Source organism: Dermacentor silvarum, chromosome 1 (genome assembly GCF_013339745.2).
Source record: "Dermacentor silvarum isolate Dsil-2018 chromosome 1, BIME_Dsil_1.4, whole genome shotgun sequence".
NCBI classification, from domain to species: Eukaryota; Metazoa; Arthropoda; class Arachnida; order Ixodida; family Ixodidae; genus Dermacentor; species Dermacentor silvarum.
The window spans coordinates 424,831,817-424,855,301 of NC_051154.1; the positions used below are offsets into that span (position 1 = coordinate 424,831,817).

Sequence of the window (23,485 nt, forward strand, 5' to 3'; positions counted from 1 at the left end):
AGCAGCGCATTTAAAAAGAGGAGGTGAAAAGATGTCTGTACTGTTTTCATTCACTTGCCGCCTTCTTGAGCAGTGTGAGGCTGGGGTGAGATGTCCGAGGCTGGGCACGGAGGCAGTAATGTCTATAAAAATGTTGCCAAAGCATAGTAAAACAATTCAAGGCTAGCGAGCGCGACTCACGAGATCAGTCCTACATGGCAGCGGGGCAGACACACACACAGCTCTGCTTCTCCACAGGCTAAAAGCAGGAAAAACTGTGGAGAAGTCGAGACAGATACTGTCATCTGTCGGGCGGCTGGCAAAGTGGACGTGAGAGTCTCGAAAGTACTGATACCTCACAGTAGTTGCTCACGCCGACGGCATAAACTACTATTCAGTCATCCACGCAGTGCTGAAGTACCCCGCAGCTGCCTCGCCTGCATGCGCTCTTGAAAAAGCAAGTTTATAGAGGAAATGACAAATAATTCTTGCACAAGTGTCTGGTGCAGAGCGAAATCTTCACGCTACGGTTCGCAAAAACCTGACCGGCACTTCCACGGTCGCTTGCTCTTCTTCGTCGCTTGATGCGGAAGGCTTGTAACCGTAAGCGGTAATATTCCTTGCCAAGTTGGAATGGTCCTCTTCTTCAGACGTGTACTTGCGATGGCGGCGTTGGCGTGCTGCAAACGATTGCGGCCGGCCGGCTGGCTATCCAACGAGCGTGACGTGACGCCTTCCAACTCCCGCAGGTCGGGCGGTGAGGCGCGCGCTCACAAAAACGTCAAAAATAAAACCATCGGCTCAAAAATGAGCTAAGTGACTACTTCTTTTCGGTGAAATCACACACTGGGGATTCATTTTCAGCATATTCCTAAAATTTTCAGATTTTGTGTCCGTATCCCTTTAAGCACTCGTTGAGTGTGTGACCATGCGCATTGTAATTCTGTGGTGTGTTATAATGCAACACACTGCTGCTCTCCATTCCATTGCGGGCTGAAGGACTGCCTGAACGGTCGAGTGCATGCGAAATATTAAAGAAAGCAGTACTGTCTCTCTACTGTTGTTGCAAAATTTTTATTTTTGTGGCCATTTTTTTCGGTCATGTCTTCTGTTTAGCAAACTTTTTTTGTATGGTACCAAAGTCAAGCTGTGAGTGAAAAAGTGTTTTATTAATTTTCCCTTAGATCCTCTTTAGAGACATGCAGTCGTGCTCAGTTTTTTCTGAATGGTGGGGTACATTGACTTGTTTCAGTCCTGTGCTCGTGTGTGCTGCTAGCTGATGAGTCTGTAATGAATTTGGCTGCAAGGCAGTTTTTCATTTAGTGTAAGGATTTTCTTGCACACTTCATTCATCACGCTTTCTTTTGAGCAGAATTATATAAAGTAGACCGCTATTAAAAAATATCTACGGGGTTCTCCTTTTTTCACCTCTCGCAAAGCCAGACACTGTGTGCAGTGTTGCCTGCAAAAATAATAGCACCTGTATACCAGCTGTCCCAACTTCTAAATGTGACCAAGAATTAAAAAAAATAACAGCCTTATGCAGATGACTGCATGTTCATGTTTTTATTTTTTAAATTGTATCAGGTTTTATCACCTCACTTTTAATTAATTTCCCTAATGCATAGCACATCAATGGAAAAGTAGTTGAGGATGTCCTGAAATTACGGATAACAGCGTTCAAAGGAGCCCTAGGTCTTGTGTTGTTTTTTTTTCTACAACAAAGAAAGCCTGCGATACTTTTAAAATACCACGTGACAATGTGTCTGCATGCCAGGGGCTGCAGCGCTTGCAAACGTAAACCTCGTCAAACACGGTTCCAGCTTATCGCACTGGGAACAAGCAGCTGCTCTCTTTCCCTGGTGCGTCAGCAGCTTTTGGTGTAAATCTTTTGGATCATCTAGGTCGATCTTGAGGACGGGTAGGTGGTGTCCTCATTCCAGGACTCCACTGGCCATGGCTGCTCGACGTACTTGCTGGACGAGAGCTTCTTGTCCCGCCAGGGTATTGCCAGTCAGCTGTACCTCCCACCGCTCAAATGATGTGCTAGGCGTAAGTGTTGAGGTTTGCCCCCGCACCCCCACGAGATGTGAAAGAGTGTAGGGCGGGTGTCGCCGCACTAGGGGCAGATGCCGCGATATTTTTGTGGGTATATTTTGCTGTATTTGTGTGGGTTTGGGAATGTGTTTTTTTGGATAAGCCCGAGAGCTACTGCCTCTTCAGTGCTGAGCATTTTGTGAGGGGGAGGATAAATCCTGCGGTTGAGTAGCTGGATCTTGAGTCGGTTGTTGTAATTGAATGGCAGGGGCACGAAGGTAAAGGGTGGGGTTTGATGAGACGATTGGTTTTGCCTTGCTCGGTTGATTAGCGCTCGAGCTAAGTCGTTCGCCCTTTCGTTCCCCCCCAGTCCCATGATGACTCGGCGTCCACGTGATTTGATGGGATTCAGGTGGTCCAAATTTTCGGAGTCCCCCACTACGGCGTGCCTCACAATCAGATCGTGGTTTTGGCACGTAAAACGCCATAATTTTATTTGATGGGATTCTTGCAGCCTCGGGCCTAGAATCTTAGCCGCCAGCAGTGGTGTTTGTCCGTTCGTAAAGTTATGGCAGGCCTCTTGCGAGTCGGTAATAACATGAACTTCCCTGCCCACCCTGTCATGTTGTTTTATTACTAGCGCTGCAGCTGGGGTCTCTGCCCTAACGGAGGCCGCAAGGGTCAAGGAGTTGTCTCTCCCGTTCATGGTGGCTACCGCGAAGAGGCCCCCTGAAGCGTACGCCGCCACGTCCACGTACATTACGTACGGGTCACCCTTGAATTGTCGGCGCTGTCTGGCGATGCGAGCCTTGCGTCCTCCTTCGTGGAGTTTGACTCATGTGCTTCGGGATGGGGCTCGCCGTGATCTTGCTTTTGACCTCGGGCGGGAGTGATTGTTGCCCATCGAGGGCACGAAGCTCTGTTGCTGTTCCGGTCTGGTCGAGGATGGCTCTGCCCGTCGCCGTGTTAGGTAGTCTGGCTTTTTGCGAAGCCATTACCACATCCGACAACACGGCGAAGGTGTTGTAGATCCCGAGAGCCGCTAACTTCTCGGTTGAGGTGGTGACAGGGAGACCCAGGGCCGTTTTGTACGCGCCTCTGATGATGGCATAGACTTGTTCTTGGTCGCATTTGTTTAGCGAGTGGTAATGATGCGGCATGCTATACGTTACTCTGCTGATCACCAGAGCCTGGACGAGGTGGAGCGTGTCCTCTTCTCGCATTCCCTTGCGGCTTCTTGTTATTCGTTTGATAATCCGCGAGATCTGGTTGGTGGTGGACCTTAGGGTTTGGATGGTGTGGGTGGCTTTCAAGTTGTTCTGGATCCAAAAACCCAGTATCCTAGTCTTTTTGCTTTCCGTGATCTTGTGGTCCTCTAGATAGAGTTCGATAGGGCCGGGGGACTTGTAGATTCCTCCTCCGTGCACCCGGATCACCTCGGACTTCTCGGGCGCGTAATGCATCCCGCTCACTGCCGCAAATCTCTCCACGGCCGTCACGGTCTCCTGAAGGGTCGCCTCTTTTCGCGCGAGAGAGCCCTTGGTGGCCCAGAGCGTGATGTCGTCTGCTTATAGGGCGTAACCTAGGTCCGGGATCTTCCGCAGCTCTTTGGTCAGCGCTAGCATCGCGACATTGAAGAAAATTGGGGAGACTATCGCCCCTTGCGGTGTTCCTTTGTTCGGTACATCGATCTTATCCGATAGAGTCTGGCCTATTCCGATGGTTTCCGTCCGGCCTGTCAAGACCGATTTAACGTAATTAAAGATGCGCTCCCCGCAGCTGATGTCGTTCAGTCCCTTCAGAATGGCCTCGTGAGAGATGTTATCGAAGGCCCCTTCCAGGTCGAGTGCGAGCAGGAGGTGTTCTCCTCCCTTTGGGATGCCCTTAAAAACTTCCTCCCTTAGGATTAGGAAAGCATCTTGCACAGAAAGTCCCGGCCTGAAGCCAAGCATGGTGTGCGGGAAGAGGTCACCGTCCTCTATGTAGTGTTAGAGGCGGGCTCCGATGACCCTCTCGTACAGCTTGCCGAGGCATGAAATCAGCGAGATGGGACGCAGGGTGTCGATCGCGGGCTTCTTGCCGGGTATGGGAATCGTCACGATTTCCACGTGTTTCCACTCGTTCAGTACATGGCCCTTGCTCCAGAGTTCCTCGTTTAGGTATTCGGTCAAGTCCAGGATGTGCATCGGACTCGGGTTTCTAATCATGGCATTCGTGATTTTGTCAGCCCCGGGAGCAGTGTTGCGCTGTGAGGCTCGTGCCACGGTATACACCTCTTCCTCCGTGATCGGAGCGTCCAGTTCTGGTCTTAGTTCCCCTTCGTATTTTAGGAGGCAGGGTCGTATGGGGTCACTACCCAGGTATCTAGTTTTTAGGGTGTCAATCAGATCCTGGTCATTCCCGAGGAATTTGTGAGCGATTTCTTAAAGCGTCCGACTGGTTGTCGATTTGGCCTTGCCGGGCTCGATCAGGCAACACAGGATGGCCCACGTCTTCGCCGTATTCGGGGTACCCTTGAGCGAGGTGCAAAACTGTACCCAATTTTGCTGCGTCAGCTTGGTCGCGTAATCTCTGGCTTCTTCTGTTACATGCGCAATTCGTAAACGGAGTTTCTGGTTTAACCACTGTCGCTTCCACCATTTGAGGAGGCCCTCACGGGCTTCCCACAGGTGTAAGAGCCGGCGGTCGACTTCGGGCGTCTCGACCGTGCGCTAGATGGTTTTGGTGGTTTGGATGTGGGCGTCTCGGAGGTGCTTCATCCATTCCGCTATGTCCGTTATACCGCTTTCGGGTGGGGGGTACTGCCTGTACGCCTCCCAGTCCGTGAGCCTAATTTCTCCAATTGTTCTCTTGAGTTTCGGGGTGGACACCGAGATGCTGAGGATGTAGTGATCGCTGCCCAGTGTTTCGCCCAGGTGCGTCCATGAGCATTCCCTTACGTTTTTGACAAGTGACAGGTCCGGAAACGTGTCTCGACTAACACTGTTGCCTACTCGGGTTGGTTAGAGGAGGTTGATTATCAATTCAAGGCCCGTTTGGTCAACCGCATCGATGAGCAACCTCCCCTTCTGCGTGTCTTGTTGGTAGCCCCAAGCCGCGTGTCTAGCGTTCATATCTCCCACCACTACCAGCTGGTTGCAGCCAGCGGCTCTCACTGTCGTAGATGATGTTGCTGAAGTCGTCCTTTTGAGCCCTCAGCGTACTGTACAAATTCAGGATGAAAGTGCTCCCCTCTTCTGCGGGAGTACTTCCGCTGGCACGTGATTAATGTCATGATGTTGATAATGTTCTCCCACGGCCGTCACATTTTGTGAATTAAAACCTTTGGTGATTCCACGTGTTTAATTACGTAGTAACCACGTAGCTTGATGGGCTGGTTCCCGACCTCTTGAAGGCAGATGTGCGCAAGATTTTCAGCATACTAGCTGGTGAGGTTTACATTTACGAGTCTTCGCTAGTTGTCGCATGGTATTTATAAACTTAAGCTGGCTTTCTTTTTTTCGTCGGATAAAGAGGACTGCACAAGACCTAGGTTGCTATTCGTGCGGTTGTCGCTCATTCGTTGACATGCTCCACAACGTTTGCATTGATGCCTTATCAATTAGGTGATTGAATTGAAAGTTTGCTCAGTAAACCTAGTAATTTTAGCTAATTGAAATTAACGCTTGACTAGCCTAAACGACGCTCATCAACTTGGTGATTGCCATTTGTGTGATGCCCTCTGTTGTTTTTTCATTCTTGGCGACATTTATTTGGAACAAGCGTTATGTCTCGGAGTGACAATGTTGCTTTGTCTCATGTCCTTGGCCACGCAGTCCCTTTTTGATTGATTGACGGGGTTCAATATTCCAAAGGATCACAGGGGGCTATAAGAGATGCCGTAGCAGCAAATTAATTTTGACCACCTGGGGTTCTTCAGCAAGTACCCAGAGTTTGGTACTTAAGAATTTTTGCATTCAGAGTGGGACAGCCTCGACAAACAGTTAAAGCTGCTACTTCATGCTCAGTGGCACAACATAGGCACTGCAGCATGTACCGATTGCTTTTATTCTGCCCTCAGTTTAAAGGGACACTAAAGGCAAATACTAAGTCGACGTGGACTGTTTAAATACCTTTCCAGAAACCTCAAAACACTTGGTCTCGTGCAAAGAAAAGACACGAAAAAATTGGATCTCAAGGGTCCAAATACCTTTATTGCAATTCAAATCACCCGCCACGCCAACCGAGGAGTGGTGACGTTGCATACGCCATTTTCTGCCGTTGGTGAGTGTAACGGCGCCCGACAGATGGCGGTACGGCGCGCCGCTGCAACTGATTTTCGTAAAGTGGCGTAGACCGTTCGGGCATTCCGCGACGTCGCATGGAAGTGAAATTCTCTGCTACTTGCAGTTAGTGCGAGGTTCGCGAGCCAGAAAAACAAGCGCAACACTTCACGATAACAGAAAAACTGAAACGCGAAAGTGCGGGCGGCGCAGAGTCGAGCGAACGCGAAACCTTTTGACAGCCCACGTTGTTGTCAACGGTGTAATGTCAGTTAGTTCTTTTTTGTAAAAGTGTAATAGAACTGGTGAAGTAGTATTTTCTTTCTTCTTATAATACAGTATAATGATGTTTCATAACGAGTGGTTCACTACTAGTGACAGAATTTAAATGAGGAGTGCCTCCGTCATCGGGCGAGTACTTGAATGTCCCGGGGGAGTCGCTAATCATGTCCTGCATTTACCTTAATTTCTCTATTACTAAGGCTCTGCTCGTGATAATATTGACGCTTTAGAGATACTCGTGCACTAATGCATCACTTTAGCTTGACTTAGTATTTGGCTTTAGTGTCCCTTTAACCTTTGCTTCCACAGCATGGCACATCTGCAAGATATGCACCGATGGAAACATTAACCAGTGGACGGTTGTCACGTGCAAAGCTTACATTGTGCCATTGCAGTAAATTCATGATGCACAGACAGAACAGAATTTTGTAAATATTGAGCTGCTAGCATCGCTGTAGGCTCTACGTCTTAAACAGAAAAAAAGTTACTCGCATGGCATGTGCATCTACAGTATACCTGTTGAGCTGAGTAGTTTTTTTTTTCAGAGGGCTATGGGCCCTGACCTGATGCATGTGAGCATACAGCATGAAGCATTGCAAGCTCGCACTAAGCAGGATGTTTAAAAAAATGTTTGAAATTCCTTATTGAAATTCCTGTTTGAAATTCCACGCTGCGGGGCGGTAACGGTCCATACGGAGGAGGCTGCTTGGGGGGCAGCGGGGGTGATGCCGGAGGCTCCGGGTTGCGGTACTTGGGTCATGGTAGTGGACAGGCGGAGCAAACGGCGACCCGAACGAAGCTCCAGTGGAACTCGACGGCGTAGAGGTCTAGGGGATCGAAAGCAATCTCCACCACTTTGTAAGGCAGCAGCACAGTTGTATCGTCGCCTTTATTCGGCTGAGCCACGCGCTGAACGAAGACGACGCGCACAGTGATGATGATTATGTACAGGTGAAGAAGATGAAGGATTAATATTTTGCTCACAATATATATAATATAGGGAAGACAAGTGATTTCTTAAGGATTGCTTTTACCACACCAAGGCAACATTGAGGGGAATGCCGAGGACAATGCCATTGTGATTTTTCCGATGAATTTTATTGGGAAGTCTGGGAGAAGTGTCTCCTTAGCTCCCCTCCTAATATAGAATTTTATTCTCACCTACGCTCTCAGACTTTTTATCTAGCTGGGTTTGTCATGGTGCAAACACAACGTGCATCTTACCATAGTTACCCTCAGCCTTCTAAGGACTACCTGCGTACTTTGCGGCAGAGTTGCAAAATCAGTCTAGTTCTGCAGAGTAATGAATTCTGGCCAATTTCACACCACAGTATCGAAACTGAAATGCCAGAGTGTGCAACTGTTGTGCCCCTAGTAGATGCTCGCTAGTGACATTTCTGCCTCCCAGTCTCCTTTATAAAGCTGCAATATCCCTTGCTTAATGCCTTGTCTGACGGCGAGACCAAAATGGTCACGTCACTTGTGTGCACTTTTCAGCGTTTTGGTTTCGATTTTCTGGGTTAAACTGGCAAGAACCTGCTACTGCATCTCTCTCTAGTCCTGTGCAAGTCTGCAAGTGATTATGGTCTCTTTGAACAACAGGTTTCAAGTCTCAAATTTTAACCTATTGTCTCTTTCCATTAAAGTTGGTCTAAGTTTAGTAATTTTGTAATTACTGGCTCGAGTCATTTTAAGATGCACACCGCTGTATTAAACTGATGAAATCCGGTAATTATCTTGTCTTTCCTGCATTAACAAAATTATGGATTTTCTGAAACAGCTTGTATGTCGTGCAGCTTGGTGTCAAGGGTCAGATTAAACCAAGTACTAATACCACATTTTCATTTTAGTATTTGCATTAAACAAAGGTTTCAATCCTACAAAAGATACTAGCAGGTGTCGGAACACCCTAAATAATTTACTATATACCTTTTGCTATATGAACCAGTTTTGGTGCCCAAGAGGTCACGACGCAGCAGTACATTGGCACACTCCATTCCTATCATCACTGTGGCTGCCACATCTGCACTCGGCAGCAAGAAACCATGTGCAGCACTACATGACATCAGCAATTTTTTTTTCTGTCATGACATTGCGATAATGTTTTCCAGCCTTCATAGGTGCAAAAAGCATGTGCTTGAGCTTGTACAACTATGAAAGCATGCTAGTACTCATTTTAAGGAGTAAACATCCGTGGTGTGGTTACTTGCTCAACCATACTTCCAAACAGAAAGGGCAGCTTTGCAAGTGGCAGCTTTCGCATCCATCATTCCCCTTGCGACGACATCTGCCAAAACATGACGTTGTGAAAAGGGAACACTGCTTGTGCGTGGTTGCTTTAGCATCGAAGGCCTCGACAACCTGGCATCAACGAAAAAGATGTGCTACTTGTGCTTGCTGGGGCTTGTATATTGCACATGGTTTTTATCGTGAGAGCAAAATCTACATTTTACAAGCCATAATACAAGCAAACTGTGCTTGTACAGTCAACCAGAAAAGTCTACGGACCACGGGATCTCGGAAAACGTTCAATTTCCAAGTAGCCGTTAACAGTAGTCAGTAAAACCGAACATCACAATGTTGTTCACATATACTGGTAGAGCCTGTAAATGTGAATACTACGCTGTGTTGGGGGAGGCTGTGCAGATATTCTACTTTTTTCTTAAATCTCGTGTTCCATTAAATTTTGTGGTTGACTGTGGATGCTGTTTGCAAAAATGATTACGCTGCCGTTAGTTGGCCAAAATGTCTCGCAGGAAAGCTAGCTTTACAATTATGAATAAGTTCTATTGGAAGTTGCTTCCACAAGCATGCACCCATACAAAAGCGAATTTTGTGCGCTGGAATAAGAGCATAATGGTGTATCATGGGTAATGAGCAACAACTTATGGAAAATTGTTGCTCATTACTTTTGCCATGGCCTCATACAAACAGGATTTCACAACACATCAGGTGTGTGACAATGTATGTACACAGAACCTTTATAAATGTGTTTGTTGCAGTTTGGCATGTTTAGTTGGATGTCGAGTGCCATAGCTGCAAACACTTTGGAAACCTATACTTACTTGCTGTGCATTCTGGCCAACCTGTTGAAACTTGCTCCTGGGGCACTTTCTGCAACACTGGTCAAACTAGGAGGTGCCTTTCATTGGCATTAGGTACTGCCACAAGTAGCAAGAACTGTGCGAGCTGGAATATGTTCATTTTCTATCAGCGCAACAACTAGACAAGGACAAAAAAAGAAGAGACAAGCACAAGCGCTGTCTATCAACTGAAGCTTCAATGAAAATGCATGGACTCAACGCATGTCTCAAAGAACACCACACTTCGTTAAAGGGCACACCCAGCTCTCACCTATATAGCCGCTGTCGCACTTGTGGTTGCATGCCTCTTTTCGATAGTACCGCTATCATTATGAGGCACGTGTATGCACGGGATGGCTGAAGCTTTTCAGATCCATAAGCATGTGCACGAATGCATAAGTCAGCCCTCCATCACTCTAACACAGGATGAACTTCTTGAATCATGTTTAATCACGCGTAATTAAACATGATTCTTGTGTATGCTGTTTACAAGATGTTGGTTTTATTTTTTTCCCCCGGTTTGATGCAATCTGCATTGTATATATTGGCCACGTGCTTGAATTAAAGCTTCAGTTGATAGACGGTGCTTGTGGTCGTCCCTCCTTTTCCTTCTTTGTCTAGTTGTGCCGACAGATTACGAGGCATTATGTATTAGGTAACTTAGCACTAACCATTCGAGTGTTGCCCCATAGCGTAAAGCGTGCAAACGTGGTGAACCTTTCCCTTTGGTGGCAACAGTCTTTATGAATGAGCCTTTTGCTGCAAGCACTGAACCAAGTCTGTGCACTCATCCATTACTACTAAGAACCATGACCATGCTCACAAGTATGGCCAACTGCAGCCTGGTCATGTCACCACCACTTCCAAAACACATTCAGCAGCTATTCTCTACATGTGTGTGTTGGCACACGTTCAAGCTACTTCATTTCCTGCAAACAGCACCAATAGGCCTTGTGGTTCATCAGTCACCTGTGCCATTAGCCTAGGCACACTTGTGTATAACTAAAAGTGTGCTTATGTGTTTTAATGAAAACAATTTCTACTTAACTTGCCAAGTAGGAAAGAATAAAGCGCAGAAAGAACATTACCAAGAGCTTTATTATAAATTGGAGAGCATTCGCATCAATAAATTTTGGCGGTGGACTAAGCCTCCAACAGAACTCGAAAAGGACAGGGCAGTTTCTGCAGAAGGGCATTGCAACGTCGTACTACACTCAATGTGAACTTCCTTGATATGCACTACTTTGCAGCATTCCCTGAACATGCTCCGACATAGGTACATAAATGCCGCCACTGAAGCTAAAGTTTTAGTACAGCTTTCCAGTAGGGTCTCATCTAAAGGTCTGCGAGCTTGATCCCCAAAGTATTCGTTGACTGCAAATTTCTGAAAACACAAGGCTCATTAATTTCCAGGTGGACGCCAGGTTGAGGCTTGCCACTATCTGGCCTCAGTTGGCCACAGGTGCCGAGAGCGCCCACCTGGTTCGTCCACGTCACTCCACTTTCTCTGCAGATTACACCTCGGGCTCCATCACTCGCTCTGACAAGACTCGGAAGCGGTGCAGCCTAAAGCACTGACATCGGTGGAGGAGCTGGGGATGAAACTGGACAAATGTGAACAAGGATGTGTGGGAGAAGTGGCGCCTAATGGAAGCGCACAGTCCTCAAAGACCACCTCAGCTCCGTCCCGACAAGGATGTGACCCCGTCAACTCGCACGAAAGAACAGCAGTCACAACTTGACTGCAAGTGCGGCCTGCTGCTCCTTTTCTTTCCGCTGCTGCTCGCGAATCATGTCTTGCTCGATGAGTGCTTCTTCTAAGCTCCTGGGCCGCTCGCCCTCCTTGCGCCAACATGTCTGCTGCAGAAGCATGACCAGGTCCAACTTGTGTTGTTTGGCAGACGCTGCGCAGATATGCAATGCCACATGGTCACACAGGGCACCAACTGCTATCACACTTGCACACTCACTTACTGACTCTACTTATGCCAAAAAAAAAAAAAAATTGATCTTTCTTGCTAAAAATTTCTCCTACCACAAAGTTTGCTTCAATAACCATAGCGTTTTGCAGTTCAGGAGTATACCAGTTTTTCGCCACACCCTTTTCACACCATTACAATAAGCCCCGTATTTCATGTCCAATGCAGGTCAAATGCCTCTCCCATGCTATGCCTACAAATTTCTAAATCTTATCATACTCCAGTAATTATCTGCGTTTCGCTTCCCTTGGAACCCATTTTTGTTAGCCGGTTATCTGCTCTATGCACTTCACCCCGATCTGCAACAACTCTACTTCTCAAAAGGGCATTAAACAGAAATTTCGCTTGAGTTGTACTAGCAGACGACGGTTTCTACATGCCAAAAAATGCCACTCTTACCACGAGAGGAAGCTTGGCAAGCCAGGAAAGAGTCAAAACAAGAGATGGCTGCCAATGCTGCCTTGAAGTTTCAGCACCAGCTTGGCCTGACATCATCAATTTTGACACCGTCTGCTTGGGCCTACTTAATTTTTTTGTCAGTAAAGATAGATTAGATTGTATTCTGAGGGAGCCAAGGACTGAAGTTCTCCAGTTTCCAACAGTTTTCTACCCAAATGTGTAAAAATACTTTGAAATGCACGACATCACACTGACATTTTGGCAGCGAAGTGTCAACAGAAATTGAAGAAACGGAAGTTTGGCCTTTACTTTCTCTTCTAGTGCTCAACCTCATATTACAAAATTAACAAAATAGTTTTCAAAAAATACTTAATCACTATAAACTGACCTAGTGTTTCTCTTTATGTGCCCTTTTAACTACAATCATTACTAGGACATCAGAAACACCATTTTGCTCTCTAATCGATGCTGCCATTTTCCTGTCTTTTACACATATAATCTTGCACTCCATGCCCGTTGGGGCGGCCCTTCCTCCCATCGTTGCCTTCAAAGATTTGTCTCCATGAGTAGGTACTGGCAAAATGCACTGATTTAATACTGTTGACTCTTCGAGGAATTTGGTCAGCTGTAGTTCATGACTTGCCCTGCTCCGTATGCGAATCAAACTATTTTTATTTGAATAAGTCTCGAAATTTTCTTCTAATGCTCCAGGTCTGTCTCGTGCGTCTGTCAAGTCAAAGTAAACATTTATTCCCTGCTTAAAGAGGACAACTGCCAACCTAAGTCCTTGTTCCCTTGCCAGGATATCGAACATTGGTTTTCTGCATATGGATCTTCAAACCTGCCCTTACACTTTAATAATTCAGGTCCTTAATCATTTCTTATTTCTTGCAAGTTGTTTCCCACAGCACTGAAAAGGACGATGGTGTGATCACACCTTTTTGTAACTTCATCCAAACATTTTTAAAAAGTGGTACATCGTAATCAAATGGAACCAACAACATAACGTTCATAGCAGGTTTGAGTTACGCAGTCTATTACCCTGAAGTGCCCTTAGTTAGCTATTAAGTTCAATTATGCAATTTTTTGCAACTTCTACTGCACACGCCAGTGCTTCTGATTCTGTTCCTTGTGGGATTCTGCTTCTACATGCTTACTTACAAGATGCTATTCACAAGGACTGTTCCAGAAACCTTTGAAGTAATTTTCACAGCTAAATCACGGAACCCCCGACAAAGTTGACAATTTAACTTTTTTTTTTTTCCTTCTGCAAGCTCAAGTATAGTTAAGCCTAAATTCGACTGTGTCCCCAAAATTAATTGACTGAGAATACGACCCCAGGTGCATTAATAAACATGCCCATAATTGTGCACCACGTCTCCAGGCTGCAGACTTCACAGGAATCTATAACCTTGTAGATGCAATAAAATCTGCTTGCAATAGAGTCGCACACAACAGTATATTGCACCCGCTGTGGTTGCTTAGTGGCAATGGTGTTGGGCTGCTAAGCACAAGGTCGCGGGATCGAATCCCGGCCACGGCGGCCGCATTTCGATGGGGGCGAAATGTGAAAACACCCGTGTATTTAGATTTAGGTGCACGTTAAAGAACCCCAAGTGGTCCTAATTATTCCCCGCTACGGTAGTGCCCAAGCCGTAGTGGTCCCCCCACTAAGGCGTGCCTCATAATCAGATTGTGGTTCTGGCACGTAAAACCCCATAATTTTAACAGTATATTGCTTGCAATTGTGAAACACTTTAGCATTATTGATTTTTTGAAGCCTCCATGCAAATACAGGCATGTTGTGATGTAATACTACTATCGCATACTGGATTGAGCAACAAAACTGCCTTTTAAACACTATCTTCTACACACATACACACACAAAAAAAATTGCACCACCAATGATACAGCGAAATCTTGATAGACCACCAATACAGAGACGGGCCTCATGGCCCAACTCTAAGGTGCCAGGCCTTGTCAACCCCCGATGAGAATATGCCTTAATAATATGCTTCAGCAACCACCAACAATGCAGAGGGTTAGTGAAATCTGGTATAGCCACACATGCATTTCGTTATTTGATGCAAGCTTTCATTTAGTGTAAAAAAAAAATACAGCTGCTGGTGAACACATAACGACTAACTGTGATACACAATGCAATAGTGAACTCAATACCTATGGCCATTTTTCAGGTGTCCAACAATTTTTTTTTTTGTTACCATATACACCGCTTTAGCATTTCGCACAGCATTATAAATTGTACTAATTCGTGTTTGTAAATGCATACGTTAGGAGAAAAAAAAATATTTAATAGACAATTCAAAAAAACTTTCGAAGCTAACATTTCTGTCGCCACTTCGAGAAAAATCTATAAATATATCAGCTACACTTCACAATATATATATATATATATATATACAAAATGTCACAACAAATTTCAGAACATATGTTTCACCTAAAAATATTCCAAGAACACTCTTCTATAAATTATACGACAGAATCGTTTTGCGGTGCAAAATGCAAGTAGGTTGGACCTTATGGTGGCACCATGTTATGTAGTGAAGCATTAGTAAGATCTTGGTGGGGGCTAGTTGGTTTAACTTTAGAACTATGCTCAAACTGCGTGACTGAAACGAGGACACACTGAGGTGTTCTGCGGCATTTATTTCTCTGTGTGTCCTTGTTTCAGTCACACTGTTTGAGCGCAGTAGCGAAGCAGTTCCTTTACTTTATCAGGAAAAGGTAGACTGCATTTCCAGCAGTAAACGTCCGTTTCTTGTTCAACTTTGCGCTCCAGATAGTATATATTACTGTATTGCCTTTTCTACACTCTTTCCAGGTTGGTGTTGAAGATCTGGTACCAGTTTTTTGAGCAGAAAGGTCCTAGCGATCTTCGACGTCGAGGTTCAGCAGCTGCTGGAGGAGCTCAATCCTGAACTTTGGCACTCATCTGAAACTGCAACTGCTCTAAACATTGTGAAAATGCTCAGTTCTGCATTTTTTATGTGCGGCAGACCTCTAGAAGAGTGCTTGAAAAGAATACCATATATACTCGTGTAAGGGCCACACCTTTTTTTCCACAATTTTGATGAGGTGTGGCTGTTACATGGGACCGCACCTTTTGGTCAAAATGGTGCCAGCGCAACCAGTGACTTGTGCACACACCGGCTATCGCCATCTAGTAGCGGCATGCGGAAGAACGCAGCGCGCGAAAATTCGCCGATGCGCGCGGGCGGCATCAAGGCATCGAGCTTGATTGCTTTTCCATTGGAAATTTTTTTCCAAATTTTGGGCTACCAAGTTGGGGGTGCGGCCCTTACATGAGTCTGTTTGGTAAAACCACTCAGAGTCGAAGGCTGAACTTGCCAGACAACATCTCCCACCATTTTCTTTCAATTATCGCCTATCCACCTAGCTTAGTAGGCTATCATGTGGAGCTGCTGAGCACAAGGTTGCAGATTTGATACCGGCAGCTGTGGCTGCATTGTGATGTGGAAAAATTTTTCAATCACGTGTGTATTAGATTTAGGTGCACGTTAAGGAACCCCAGGTGTCCAACATTAATTCAGAGTCCCCCACCATGGCGTGCCTCACAATCAGATCGTGGTTTTGGCACGTAGAACCCCAGAATTTCATTAATTTTAATCAATTCTCATCTTTCACTGTTGCGAGATAGTGGCCATGTAATACCCTCCTGTGGCTTACTGCTGGTTCTCTGATAACAAAAATTTTATGTTGATGCACCATAACCATGAGCTGCGCGGACTTTTTTTATGGAAATGGCAAAAGGTGAATTTTAAACCACAATGTGCGTGTCTCAGTTTAGTAAAGGTTGTGTAAAATGTCACAGTACTGTTGCAGAAACAAAACAGAAAATTATTCTTAAGGCGCTTTTCCAGGGCTACCTGTTGGATAGCGCTACGAATGTGAGAAACAATTTCAACGTGCTGATACTGTTGATCGAAATCATTGATCATCGGTGAACAATTTGGACAGGAGCAGTAACAAAACAGCTACGCTCCAAATGCCACTGAACCAAGCACATATCTTGAGCAGCTTGAGCAGTAGTTTCCTTTACACTGAACACACCAGTTCATTTGGTTACTTATATGCTCAAATGAAGGTTGTATTTTTCACAGTTTATTTTTACTGCACGGTGCTGTCAAACACTGGCATACAAGTACCTTCAGACAGCCACAGAACTGCATCACCTCGGACAGCACACTACTTTGACGCAGTACCCTGTCAAGGTGGCAGAAGATAAACGAAACGCAGGTCAGTGAGGAGTTGCAGCAGCCTTGTTGCGATAAGGACGCGTAAACACACACGACACGCACAGTGCTGTGTGTGTTCACGCGTCTCTGCATTTGTCCGCAATCTCGAGTCGCAGGTGCAGCGTACAACGGCAACGTGTATCGCAGATGTCTCAATGAGATGCGGTATAATGATTTACGCGATATACCGATATGAAAGACATTTGCAAGTATTTCGCTCGTCTCTAGTGTAGCAGAACTGCAGTACAAACATAAACCTGACGCTTTCTCTGTGCCCTCAAAACGTTGTAACGATACTCTCATAAAAGTGAACGGTAAAGTGACCTACTGACTGTCTGGGACACACTAAAACTATAATGGTACAGTCGACAACTTGAGATAAAAAACAAAAACGTACGCTCTGTCTCGGCAAAGCTTGTGAATAGGTCGTATATGACCCGGCTAAACAAGATACAGGTGCCTCCGACGCTGAACGCGATCACAGTGAACTTCGGATGCCGGTTGAACCACGAACCCTTGGGCACACGGATAGGGTGCTGTCTACGGCTCCACGGGTCTACTGCCAACCGCACAATGGAAGTGATCATATCTTCCACCTGGTAGCAGCGAAACTAGTGATGAACAACACAACTTAACACGCACATGCGAGAAATCAGCTACACACAACACGGCAGGTCGTAAAATGGGTCACGAACCATAGAATATATAGGAGGCTATGCACGAGGTCTATGCACGAACCAACGTACTTGGCTTGACTTGAGCGAGACATCGCGATCCGAGACGGGCCGGAGTCGGAAAAGCCAAAATCAGCCAAATGATGAGGATGCCAGCTGACTGATCTCTTTTGGCACCCTCCTCAATTGCTTGATGTAATCAGGTTAAAAAATAAAAATAATTTTTGGGATTTTACGGGCCAAAATCACGGTCTTTCAAGGCAACCTACACGAGCGCTTTTGCATTTCGCCCCCGTGCAAGTTCGGCCCACGACCAGACCTGCACAGATGTAAAAAAACTAAACAAGGAAACTTGCCTTCCACTTCTTAAACAAACTAGAATTTTGTACCGTCATAAGGACCGTAGTACTAGGCAGCTGTTTGAGGCATTTAAAAACTACACGTGGGTGTGTAAGCGAACCTTCAGTGTCACTAACTAGCTAGCTGATTGTCAACTTATCAATGCATGGTTGGATGCGCCCAACCAGATGTATTCATTTTATCTCTGCATATATGTCATTTTCACCCATTAAGCACTCAGTTGCGAGTCTGCTTTTATAACCTGTACTTATTGTACTTATGGCTGACAGCAAGGGAGACTTGCGCAGGTATTAATTAATGGACCTCTGCGGTAAACAGGGAGATAGCTTAGGTTTGAAGAAAAATCGGCAGTCATGATTTTTAATGATATAATCAGGGCAGCGAGCATAGGGTACAGGAGGTTACGCTGGAGGTAGTGGATAAGTACAAATATCTTGGAGTGTGGATAAACAATGGGGCTGAGTACCTAACGGAACATGAAAAATATGTGACGGCTAAAGGTGGCAGAAATGCAGCTGTGATGAAAAATAGGGCCCTGTGGTATTACAATAGGTGCGAAGTGGTGAGAGGGATTTGGAAAGGGTTGATGGTCCCTAGCTAGTTTGACTGTCGGCAATGCGGTTGGCGCTGAGCCGTGCTCCCTCAAGGGCTGCAGAAGATAGCGCCAACCTTTCCCTTTCCCTCAAGAACCACTTATCATCATCATCATCATCGGCAATGCGGCCCTGTGCATCAGAGGTTCGAGCAAGGTTGGAAGTAGAGTGTACTAGACAATGGTCGAGTGGGCCGAACGGCGCTCTGCCGCTGAGGCGCCGCGTGTGGAAAAATAGTGCGAGGGCGCTGCGAGCGAACTGGATTTAGGGTGTCTCGATGCCCAGCGCCGCCGTCCAGGGTGGAGACAACCCCGCTGGCGCCGCCATATTGAGTCACACGAGCTGAGACTCGGCTACGCTTGCGTTCATAAATAGTGTTACTCGCGGCGCACTTCCAAGTGCTTTGCCTTGATGAGGATTTTTTTTTTATCGGTATCGCATCTGCACATCTTTATAACCAATAGCCGTTAACTCGTCGAAGGTCCAATTGAGACGTAAATGTATGGCGCCGGGAACATGCCCCACGTTGCCCAATTCAATCAAATTTAATATGCCGTGTGTATGTTCGAAATACGCACAATTTTTTTTTGCGCTTCGATTCTTGGTATATAAGGTTTGCGACCCCCTGTGTGTGGAAGTTTTTCTTTTTCGCTCATGTATTTTGGTTTACACGTCACGCCTGCTTTACCGTAGCCAGCCACTCGCGCACGGCGGTCAGTTTCCCTTGCGTTGCGCGTGCTCTTCGCGTTCGTTGCAATTATTTGACGATATCTACGCGCAATTTTGCTTTTTTTTTGCCCACAAAACTATGTGCTGACAGGATTAAGCTGGTGTAAAAATAACTGCGATGTGAAAATAAGGTTTAGTTAGTGCCGTAGAGAAACATGTAACGTAACTTGTCTGTGTCAATCTTGCGTAGTACACACAAGAAACCAAACGATGCACAAAATACATTTACTTATAATGTCTAGTACAATCAATCATGAAAGAGATATGTACATGAAAAATTATATATACTGTGTGGCGCCTGAAGGTGATGTTGAAAGACGAGATAAAAAAAAATTCGCAAGGTATGCTCGACACACAATTCGGGATAGTGAGAGTTTTTTTTTTAATTTATTCATTACATGGGGGGGGGGGGTTCAAGTGAGTACATCAACCTTATTACACAAAATATAAATCGAAAACAAGAATGCAAACAAGAAAACGCAACCGCGGGTAGTATTAATCAAGATATCCAGCCAGAATACCTCAGCTACCATCGAATATGTCGCATCAGCCAAACACATCGATGGCGAGTACAGAACATTTTATAAATAACCATTAGAACACTGATAACTACATTGAAAAAATAAACAACACTGCATACATATCGCGTACAAAAACCGTAAATGAAACTAAGACAGTCAAATACAGATTATATATATAGCAATGTTTTTCACTTCGAAAATATAGTCCATGATGATGTAGGGCTGTTGACTTTAACAGACGGCGCCCATCCTGTCGATTTCCCTCGTACTGGTCCTCTTCAAAGTGTTTCTAAGTACAAGTAAAACAAAAAAAGTGATTATTGATATGAAAAGTTGCCTTGTAAATACAGAGAACCCATTACAGTGCTTAAAAATAAATTTTCGCAGAAGTAATGCTGTATTACCTCGCTTCACACGTTTCGAAGAAATGCACAGGCTACAACAGACACCATGCCAGAAAGCGCCGAAACATTTTGGTCCCATGATGCCCCTTAACTCTACTACACCTGGGCATACCGTGCACATGCATTTAAAGACCATCACAGTACCCACTACGATCGGGAATGAGCACGAATGACCATCGGCTTACGAGCACCACGCTACAAATATATTCGTCTAAAAAACCTGAGATCCGCAAGATATCTGCTGAGAATAGAGAAAATCATAATGCTTCGCTTGCCACGTACACAACAGCCGCTCTCCCCAGAAGAAGCACTGCGTTCTTTAGTCCCAAATAACCAGTAGCGAAAAAAGAAACTGAGGGGAAAAAAAAGATACAAACAAGAGACACACGATGTGTGCTTCCCGTGAAAAAGTAAAATAGGTGGTTTACATGACGATTTGTAGCTAATGTAAGGCTATTTCGCGGCGAAGCATTTTCGTCAGTTCTTAAAATAAGGGTACTACTCGCATAGACTGCGCTGATCAAAACGGCAAAAGCGTATGCGACGCGCGCTCGCAAACCATAGGCTACTCAGCATCGGTGCAGTGCTTAGTTCGTGAGCGAACGTAGGTACGTGAGCGAGGATCAGAGAATACTTTCTTATTTATGAAAAGCACGATGCGATAGTCTAAACTTTCTTGACACTTACCTCGCAAATGTAGGAGCTATCCGTTGCCTTCCAGTGATACCGCTTTACTTGGGCTTCCCATCTCTTCCTTCGCTTTGGGTCCCGGGGGAAGCGTAAACAACAAAGCCCTTTACGCGTCGATCCGGTGCACTTGGGAACACAACAGCCCGTCATGTCGACTCGATGCACTTGACAAGCTTGTCATTCATGCGGCTGAACACTGTCCAGCAAGTAGAAGCGTCAGCGAAGCATCCGCGCGCACTGTCTCGAACTAAGCACCGGCACCAAGCACTCGCAACCGCTCGCTGTGACTCAAGATGGCGTCGCAGCGAGAAAGCGGCGGCGCGGGTGCGGTCAAAGGGTGGCACCACCCTGAACGGCGGCGCTGGCATCGAGGCACCCTAACCGGATTGGGGCGGAGACGCGCTCCGCGGCATATTCAACGTACTTTCGCTGCGGGCGCCGAGGCCGATTGCGCACAGTACGCTCTTAAAATAGTGCTTTATTTCAACTGCAAATTTATGTTTACACCATTTTGCCAAACATATATATTTGAGGCATGGATTATACAGCGCGACGTCTTCAATTTTGCTGTCGTTGTCGAGCGCGTCGTCTGCTAGCGAGCGCGGGACGCCCAGTTTTTCTCGCAGAACCTCTGTGCAGTACATTTTTTTAAATGTTTTAGTTGCTTCGGTGTGCCCATGACTCTTGACGGCCGGTACCAAATGTAGTTTTAGCCAGGTGAACTGCTGTTTTACTACTGTCCTCTAAAAGTAACTGGTATCTCCGCACCATGAAGGCTACGTTGAAAATTTTATTATTGATACCGTGTCATTTTACGCGCGCTTCTTGTTGCTGGATATTGATCAGGGACAATGATCGACGAAAACAATATTAGAGTGAAATAAACCATGTTTATTAACTGCGTGACGCGAAGAATGACCAATGTGTTTCTAGGTAATTAAATCAAAGGGTACATAGACATATATATTCACGATATCTATGCAAGGGAAAAAATAACAAATATTCTAAATGCAATAATTGAAAAAGTGAGAACTCCGGACCGGAATAAGCGCACGTGTTTGCAGTAACAAACACACTTGCTAGTGAATACTGCAAATAAAGCTCGCAGTCGCAATAATATTCATAGCTGGCAAAACCATCTTATATATATATATATATATATATATATATATATGTGTGTGTGTGTGTGTGTGTGTGTGTGTGTGTGTGTGTGTGTGTGTGTGTGTGTGTGTGTGTGTGTGTGTGTGTGTGTGTGTGTGTGTGTGTGTGTGTGTGTGTGTGTGTGTGTGTGTGTGTGTGTGTGTGGTGGTGGTGGTGGTGGTGGTGGAAAACTTTTATTGAGAAGGCCCGAAGTAATGAAAATTAAAAATCAGCGTTGTGGGCGGCCTTCAGGCTGCCGGTTGTGGCGTCCAGGCCGTGCCTAGTCGCGACGTCCTCTGCCCAGGTCACCAGCCGGAGTTGGAGATCCGGCTCGGTGCTGGACAAAGCAGCCTCCCACTGCTGCGGACTGGTTAGGTGCCAAGAGGCAGGGGGCAAGTGTGCCGGGCAGGAGAATAAGATGTGATCGTAATCGGCGCGGGAGCTGTCACATAAGCGGCAGGCCGGCGAGTACGTCCCGGGGTGGAAGAGGGCAAGACGTGCAGGAGTAAGAAAGGTGTGGGCCTGAAGGTGGCGCCACAAGTGTTGGTGGTGCTGGGAAAGGGATTTGTGCGGTGGGGGGAAGGTGAGACGAGATAGGCGGTAGTGCAAGGCAGTGGCGCACCGACGGGGGGTGATTCGGGGGTTGTAACCCCCCCCCCCCCCTCCCCCCTGAGGCCGACTTAACCCCCCCTTTTGTTCAACCCCTTTTCTTTCCTTACGCATTTGAGTGCTGCAACTAAGATGTAAGACGCGAAATCGTCTGCACACTCGCAAAAAGCGAATTTTTTGACAATTTCCCGTGAAGAAATCGAAATTAGTGCTGTTTAGATAGTATTGGCAAACTGTCAACCCCCCCCCCCCTGGCAGAGATCCTGGGTGCGCTACTGGCACTGCAAGGTGATATCGTGGTACGTGAGGAGCGCATCGCGCGTATCCATTCCCGACGGGGGCGGGCTTGCTCGGTCAGTCGAATCGCGAGCGATGGAATTGGCCGCCTCGTTGCCAGGATGGGCCGCGTGAGCGGGCACCCATATGATTTGGATTGGGCGAGAGGGAACAGTGTCGGAACGCAAGATACCGGAGGCCGGGGATGCCACCCGTCCAACCACGTAGTTGTAGACTGCAGGCTTGGAATCACTGAAAATGTATTCCGCGGAGGTTTGCGTGATGGCAAGGGCAATAGCTGCCTCTTCAGCCTCGACCGAGGTCGAAGTGTATACTGAGGCAGTAAGAGTGGGTCGAAAAGAGTTGTCAGTGACTGCAAGGGCATGGGCTGGGTAGTGGCGGTACGGGGCGGCATCCACGTAAGCCACGGCGGGTTGCCGTTCGTACTGACGCCAGAGCGCGGAGGCTCGCGCTGCTCTACGGGACGGGTGGTGTTCAGGGTGCATATTCTTAGGGAGGGGATTAACGGTTAGCAGGGAGTAGACGTGGGAAGGGATGGGCAGTGAGGTGGGAAGAGGGGTAAGAGGGGAGAGTTTAAGGGTAGAGAGAAGTGCGCGACCAGGCCGAGTGCGGGAGAGACGGAGGAGCTGGGCCGTGCGATGGGCCTCCGTCAGCTCTGTAAGGGAGTTGTGGACGCCCATCGACAGTAAACGAGCCGTTGAAGTAGATGTGGGAAGAGAGAGGGCCGACTTATATGCCTGACGAATGAGGCTGTTGACTTTGTCTTCCTCGGTGCGTGAAAGGAAAATATACGGAAGAGAATAGATGAAGCGGCTGAGAACGAAGGCCTGGACTAGGCGGCGGAGGTCGTGTTCGCGCATGCCGTGGTGACGGTTGGCAATGCGGCGTATTAGGCGGATGGTCTGGTGTACAGTGTTTGTGAGTCGAGTGATGAGGGTGGTGTGCTTGCCATTGGACTGAAGAAAGAGTCCGAGAATGCGGAGAGTAGAGACGAGGGGAATGGGTGTGCCGTCAAGGGAGACTGTGAGTGGAGAAGGCGACAGGGGGGCCATCCCCCTGTGTGTGTGTGTACGACGCCGAATAGTCATAGTCATTCTTTTCTTTTTCTTTTCTTTTTTGAATTGTATCGACTGGAAAAAAATTCCACATACGGCTTACGGCCAAAGATTA

At 46.5% G+C, this 23,485-nt stretch overlaps 1 protein-coding gene and 1 long non-coding RNA gene across 2 annotated transcripts; one reads left to right on the plus strand and one right to left on the minus strand.

Annotated features, from left to right (window-relative positions):
* The first annotated feature begins 316 nt into the window (after nucleotides 1–316).
* On the plus strand, nucleotides 317–8,292 carry LOC125942569 (uncharacterized). The gene is made up of 2 exons (XR_007465222.1): nucleotides 317–2,949; nucleotides 3,037–8,292. It is a non-coding gene; the product is annotated as an uncharacterized LOC125942569 (long non-coding RNA).
* Nucleotides 8,293–10,707: 2,415 nt separating this feature from the next.
* On the minus strand, nucleotides 10,708–17,016 carry LOC119437661 (uncharacterized). The gene is made up of 2 exons (XM_037704656.2): nucleotides 16,696–17,016; nucleotides 10,708–11,547 (listed from the first exon to the last, which is right to left on the minus strand). The coding sequence occupies exons 1-2, from the start codon at nucleotides 16,883–16,885 to the stop codon at nucleotides 11,375–11,377; spliced, it is 363 nt and encodes a 120-aa protein (XP_037560584.1). The 5' UTR covers nucleotides 16,886–17,016; the 3' UTR covers nucleotides 10,708–11,374.
* Nucleotides 17,017–23,485: the final 6,469 nt, after the last annotated feature.

Coding starts and splice junctions, on each gene's coding strand:
- LOC119437661 (XM_037704656.2), bottom strand. CDS start 16,885: ATGATCACTTCCATTGTGCGGTTGGCAGTAGACCCGTGGAGCCGTAGA. Junction 11,548..16,695: donor AAGCTTTGCCGAGACAGAGC/GTACGTTTTTGT, acceptor ATATCTGCGCAG/CGTCTGCCAAACAACACAAG.